The 7,090-nt window shown below is 47.0% G+C and overlaps 1 protein-coding gene across 1 annotated transcript in view; it reads left to right on the forward strand.

Moving 5' to 3' along the window:
• Positions 1-306: 306 nt before the first annotated feature.
• Positions 307-7,090, forward strand: part of gsg1l (gsg1-like) — a 24,958-nt gene continuing 18,174 nt past the window's right edge. Inside the window, 1 exon segment of the mRNA XM_066642841.1 lies at positions 307-595. Coding sequence (XP_066498938.1) covers positions 307-595 — 289 coding nt within the window.

Here is a 7,090-nt window from a genome sequence, read left to right on the forward strand (position 1 = left end):
TGAGTGTGTGTGTGTGTGTGTGTTCAGTGATGTCTCAGAGCGGAGTGTGTGAAGCTCGTGTCTGACTCACCGCACGCTTCTCTGGCGGGAATCTTCTGTCTTTTCTTTGCTACGTTTTCTTTTCTTTTCTTTTCTTTTCTTTCTGTTCCCTCGTATTTTTCTCTCCTCCGCGGAGGAGACGCGTCTCCTCTCTCTCTTTCACTACCCCCCCCGCCCCCGCCCCCCCTCGCCCGGTCCCTGCTGCTCTCCCTCCCCGTCTCGCGCTCCTCACGCGCGCCTTCCTCCTCGCGCCGAATGAGCTGCAGGATGAAGTCGAGCCGCCGGTGCCGCGCGCTCGTGTCAGTGGGTCTGAACCTGCTCGCGCTGCTGCTCTCCACGAGCGCCTTCATCAGCACGTACTGGTGCGAGGGGACGCAGCGCGTGCCCAAGCCCAACTGCAGCCACGAGCGCCACCACAACTGCATCGACTACGGCGTGAACGAGACGGACAGCAGCAAGGTGCACTACAGCTGGGAGACCGGGGACGACCGCTTCCTCTTCAGACACTTCCACACCGGCATCTGGTACAGCTGCGAGGAGAACATCCACGGGGGAGGTGAGGGGCCAGAGACACTGTCTTTTATTATTATTATTATTATTATTATTATTATTATTATTATTATTATCATTATTTAACCACTTGTAGCTCGTTGGGAATAATTCCAATATGCACTTAATTATAGCCACTTTGTTTGTTTACGGAGCACATCCCCGGGGGACCGGACAGGACTGACTTTGATCTTAAGTTATCTGGTTAAGGGAAGAATTCTGATTGGATGAGTACCCTCTCTTCTCGGCTTCTTCTTTGATTTCAGGCTTAACTTACCTGGATAAGGGAGAAATCCTGCTATGATGGAACACTCCATACTGTTCTCCATCTGTAGCTGAGCCTTTGTTTCAGGCTTACGTTATCTGGATAAGGAAGAAATTCATCGTGGAACCCCCTGCTTTTCTGCTTCTTTTGGCTAAGATTGACTTTGGGTTAAACTTATCTGGTTAAACGAGAAAAACCCTGTAATGTGGAAGAGCCCATGAAGGATTCTTCATTTATCCAGATAACTTTAGCCCAAAGTCAAGAGCAGGAGAGTTTAGAGATGCTCTTACTGTGCGACTCAGACGTTGGGCTTAACCCAGTGTAATCCTGATGTGTTTGGAGTGGTTGTGGAGTACTGAGGGGCGCTGGTGTTTGTTTATGACGTGAGGTTTCAGTAGTTTGTTGAGGACGTCAGCATGTTTATGGGGAGCACACACTCTCGATAATCAGGTTCAAGTAGTTTATTGTTGTTTATTGAAGGGTTGTAGTTCATTGCCTCTGACAGGAGCGAGTACAGGTGTGTTACACAACATATATAACAGTGACCTCCACTGAAGGGTAAGGGGTTTCATTTCTGGCGGCAACATTATAATATTGAGTTAGTGTGTGAAACTGTCCACAGGAGTGAGTGTGTGAGTGCGTGGGCAAGTGTGTGAAACACAGGTGTGACTGTATGAGTGACTGGGTGGATGTGTGAAACTGTCCACAGGTGTGAGTGTGTGAGTGACTGAGTGAGTGTGTGAAACTGTCCACAGGTGTGAGTGTGTGAGTGACTGAGTGAGTGTGTGAAACTGTCCACAGGAGTGAGTGTGTGAGTGCCTGGGCAAGTGTGTGAAACACAGGTGTGACTGTATGAGTGACTGGGTGGATGTGTGAAACTGTCCACAGGTGTGAGTGTGTGAGTGACTGAGTGAGTGTGTGAAACTGTCCATAGGAGTGAGTGTGTGAGTCACAGGGTGAGTGTGTGAGTAACACTGTCCACAGGTGTGAGTGTGTGAGTGACTGAGTGAGTGTGTGAAACTGTCCACAGGTGTGAGTGTGTGAGTGACTGAGTGAGTGTGTGAAACTGTCCACAGGAGTGAGTGTGTGAGTCACAGGGTGAGTGTGTGAGTAACACTGTCCACAGGTGTGAGTGTGTGAGTGACTGGGTGAGTGTGTGAAACTGTCCACAGGAGTGAGTGTGTGAGTCACAGGGTGAGTGTGTGAGTAACACTGTCCACAGGTGTGAGTGTGTGAGTGACTGGGTGAATGTGTGAAACTGTCCACAGGAGTGAGTGTGTGGGTGACTGAGTGAGTGTGTGAAACTGTCCACAGGTGTGAGTGTGTGAGTGACTGAGTGAGTGTGTGAAACTGTCCACAGGAGTGAGTGTGTGAGTCACAGGGTGAGTGTGTGAGTAACACTGTCCACAGGTGTGAGTGTGTGAGTGACTGAGTGAGTGTGTGAAACTGTCCACAGGTGTGAGTGTGTGAGTGACTGAGTGAGTGTGTGAAACTGTCCACAGGAGTGAGTGTGTGAGTCACAGGGTGAGTGTGTGAGTAACACTGTCCACAGGTGTGAGTGTGTGAGTGACTGGGTGAGTGTGTGAAACTGTCCACAGGAGTGAGTGTGTGAGTCACAGGGTGAGTGTGTGAGTAACACTGTCCACAGGTGTGAGTGTGTGAGTGACTGGGTGAATGTGTGAAACTGTCCACAGGAGTGAGTGTGTGGGTGACTGAGTGAGTGTGTGAAACTGTCCACAGGTGTGAGTGTGTGAGTGACTGAGTGAGTGTGTGAAACTGTCCACAGGAGTGAGTGTGTGAGTCACAGGGTGAGTGTGTGAGTAACACTGTCCACAGGTGTGAGTGTGTGAGTGACTGGGTGAATGTGTGAAACTGTCCACAGGAGTGAGTGTGTGGGTGACTGAGTGAGTGTGTGAAACTGTCCACAGGTGTGAGTGTGTGAGTGACTGAGTGAGTGTGTGAAACTGTCCACAGGTGTGAGTGTGTGAGTGACTGGGTGAGTGTGTGACACTGTCCGCAGGTGTGAGTGTGTGAGTCACAGGGTGAGTGTGTGAGTAACACTGTCCACAGGTGTAAGTGTGTGAGTGACTGAGTGAGTGTGTGAAACTGTCCACAGGTGTGAGTGTGTGAGTGACTGGGTGAGTGTGTGACACTGTCCACAGGAGTGAGTGTGTGAGTCACAGGGTGAGTGTGTGAGTAACACTGTCCACAGGTGTAAGTGTGTGAGTGACTGAGTGAGTGTGTGAAACTGTCCACAGGTGTGAGTGTGTGAGTGACTGGGTGAGTGTGTGACACTGTCCGCAGGTGTGAGTGTGTGAGTGACTGGGCGAGTGTGTGACACTGTCCGCAGGTGTGAGTGTGTGAGTCACAGGGTGAGTGTGTGAGTAACACTGTCCACAGGTGTGAGTGTGTGAGTGACAGGGTGAGTGTGTGAAACTGTCCACAGGTGTGAGTGACAGGGTGAGTGTGTGAAACTGTCCACAGGTGTGTGTGTGAATGACTGGGTGAGTGTGTGAAACTGTCCACAGGTGTGAGTGACAGGGTGAGTGTGTGAAACTGTCCACAGGTGTGAGTGTGTGAGTGACTGAGTGAGTGTGTGAAACTGTCCACAGGTGTGAGTGTGTGAGTGACTGAGTGAGTGTGTGAAACTGTCCACAGGTGTGAGTGTGTGAGTGACTGGGTGAGTGTGTGACACTGTCCGCAGGTGTGAGTGTGTGAGTGACTGGGTGAGTGTGTGAAACTGTCCACAGGTGTGAGTGTGTGAGTGACTGGGTGAGTGTCTGAAACTGTCCACAGGTGTGAGTGTGTGAGTGACTGGGTGAGTGTCTGAAACTGTCCACAGGTGTGAGTGTGTGAGTGACTGGGTGAGTGTGTCAAACTGTCCACAGGTGTGAGTGTGTGAGTGACTGGGTGAATGTGTAAAACTGTCCAAAGGTGTGAGTGTGTGAGTGACTGTGTGAGTGTGTGAAACTGTCCACAGGTGTGTGTGTGAGTGACTGGGTGAGTGTGTGAAACTGTCCACAGGTGTGAGTGTGTGGGTGACTGGGTGAGTGTGTGAAACTGTCCACAGGTGTGAGTGTGTGGGTGACTGGGTGAGTGTGTGAAACTGTCCACAGGTGTGAGTGTGTGAGCGACTGGGTGAGTGTGTGAAACTGTCCACAGGTGTGAGTGTGTGAGCGACTGGGTGAGTGTGTGAAACTGTCCACAGGTGTGAGTGTGTGAGTGACTGGGTGAGTGTGTGAAACTGTCCACAGGTGTGAGTGTGTGGGTGACTGGGTGAGTGTGTGAAACTGTCCACAGGTGCGAGTGTGTGGGTGACTGAGTGACTGGATGAATGTGTGAAACTGTCCACAGGTGTGAGGTGTGAGTGTGTGGGCGAGTGTGTGAAACACAGGTGTGAGTGTGTGGGTGACTGGGTGAGTGTGTGAAACTGTCCACAGGTGTGTGTGTGTGTGAAATTGTAACAGGTGTGAGTGACTAGATGAGTGTGTGATGACATAATGTTTAAAAATCTTATTTTAAACCAGGTGTTGGAACATTTCTGTGAGGGTTTGGTGGCATTAAGCCAAAGGCTCCTTAGTGAAGTCATGAAGTCCTACTGGATGATTGGTTCTCACTCCAAACTCCTCTCAAAGTTCCTGGATGTAGCTCAGCAATTTCAGAGAACACAGCCCCTCTTCTTCATAGCCCTGGCCCTGGCTTCTCTTTCCAAGATTTCACCGGTCATGGTGACATTAGGCCGATGTGCAGCTGCTCCAGACGTGGCCCCATCACACACAGGACAAATACGGCACATATTTGCCTGTGAATGAGGTTCAACACTATAACAAATCCAATCGACCTGGATTAAGGGAGGAGAGAGAAGCCACGGTGGGCGAGACACTGCTCAAATATATCAGGACTAAGCCTTAGGATTTGATGAGTGTGTTGTCCCTGACACCTACCTTTCATCACATGACACGAATCTCACAGTGGCATTAAGACGCTCTACAACATATGCCTCTGTTTAAAAATGTTGTAATGATGAACCGGAGCATGATTTTTTTTCTAAAAACAAAACTAAATTACAGTATAATCCCTCGCAGCTGCTGCTGAACACAGGGAAAGTGTATATCCAGCCAAACTTTATAGGCCGGGGATGATATCATAATCCCGCATAATCTCTGTATTAGGCTCATGCTCTGTGGAAACATCTAAACAACTGCAGTTTGAACCTGTATTTTACCCCAGAACTACATCCTCAACTGGAAGTAACGGGGGTAAATATCCATACTGATAAAATAGCTGAAAATATGGGTTTTGTAATACAATGAATGTAATAAATATAATATGGTCATTATCATACAGTGAATACGGTAATATCATACAGTGAATATAAAACAGTCACTGTAGCAATATCCTACAGTAAATTTCATACTGTGAAAATAATACAGTGAATATGGTCGTACCTTAATAAAAATACTGTAAATTTAATAAATGTAATTTTAATATTTATATTAATTCTTAGAGCAACTAATCTTACAGAGCTATTTACAGTGGATATCATTATGTGAACACCACATACTATTTGGTGGGCACCAGATACCACTGTGTAACGACCAGTAAATATTTTATTAAGGGACCACCAGATAATATTTGGTCCTGCTTTGATTGTGTCTCATACTCCCTTCATAAAATCTGGTCCTCACCAAATAGGGTCTGGTGATCCCTTTTTATTATGTGTTGTCCGCCTATGTGGAGGGTACCAGACACTATTTGGTGTGAAATCATGTAAAAGAAAAATCATGTATGTCCATTTTTGTGGATTTTTGGTTTACTACATCATTTAAACACAGCATCACTATCAAGTGAGCACCACTTAATATTTGGTGGGCACCAGATACTATCTGGAGAGTACCAGAGCCTATTTGATGAGGACCAGATAGTATGAAGGAAAAAAAAAAATCATGTATGTCCATTTTTGTGGATTTTGGTTTACTACATCATTTAAACACAGCATCACTATCAAGTGAGCACCACTTAATATTTGTTGGGCACCAGATACTATCTGGAGAGTACCAGAGCCTATTTGGTGAGGACCAGATAGTATGAAGGAAAAAAGAAAAATCATGTATGTCCATTTTTGTGGATTTTGGTTTACTACATAATTTAAACACAGCACCACTATCAAGTGAGCACCACTTAATATTTGGTGGGCACCAGATCATTTTTAATTGACCATACTGATATTATAACACACCTACAAAGTTAAGTTGTAGTAGTTGTTTTCTGATGTTGAGGCCTGGGCTCTGGGAACGCCAGTCCACACAGGGAACTTCAGTCTATTTCCTTTTTCTCAGTAAGGACTTCTATACATCCTTTCAGACCTTTCAGACTGAGTACAGAGAGGGAGAGACACAAACAGGTGTGGATTTGTTCTGATCTGAAGGTGATTGATTTTCTCCTTTTCCTCAAAGGCGAAAGCTTTAAGTGATGTGCATCTGCTGGTGCTACACTATGTGTTGCGCGACTTTCAAGAGTCCTGCTTTCTCTGTATCTCTTAACTGTTTTGGAGTGTGGGAACAGCAGGGCAGGGAGCTTTTCTCTGCTGACACTCAGCACTGTTAATGGGAAGCTAGCTTAGCCGTGAGCGATTTGTTCATGTAGGACTCAATGTATGGACAGAAATGCTTAGCCACTCCTATGAAATCACAGCTGCTCATCAGCGAGATTCAGCTAAGCCTCGGGATTAAATGCTCCGTGACCCCCCCAAGTCAAAAGCCAGGGAGTGTGAGGAACTCGGGCTACAAATTGCATTAGGACAGTCGGGGCATTTCGTTACGTAATGACCACAATGTGTCCAAACGTCTGCCGTGGGGATTTGTACGCATATACTTTATGTTTTCTACAAATTTAAAGTTACAAATTAAAATTCCAGACTGTAGCCCCCTGTCTTTCAGTAGACAGGACCCCAACAGGACCATCACAGAGCAGTGATTATTATTGGTTGGTGGACAATTGAAACCTAAGGGTTTTAAAGACTCTAGCAGCAACTGCTGCGTCTGATCCACTCATAACAGCACAACACATTGACACAACATTAACTTACCACCACTGCGTCACTGCAGCACTGAGAATGGCCTACCACCCAGATCATAGCTGCTCTGTGGGGGTCCTGTAGGGATCCTGGGCTTTGAAGACCAGGGTGAAAGTGAGCTAACCAAGTCTGATGCAATGGGGTTGCATTTCCGATCCTGA

This window comes from Hoplias malabaricus, chromosome 13 (genome assembly GCF_029633855.1).
Source record: "Hoplias malabaricus isolate fHopMal1 chromosome 13, fHopMal1.hap1, whole genome shotgun sequence".
Lineage (NCBI taxonomy): Eukaryota > Metazoa > Chordata > Actinopteri > Characiformes > Erythrinidae > Hoplias > Hoplias malabaricus.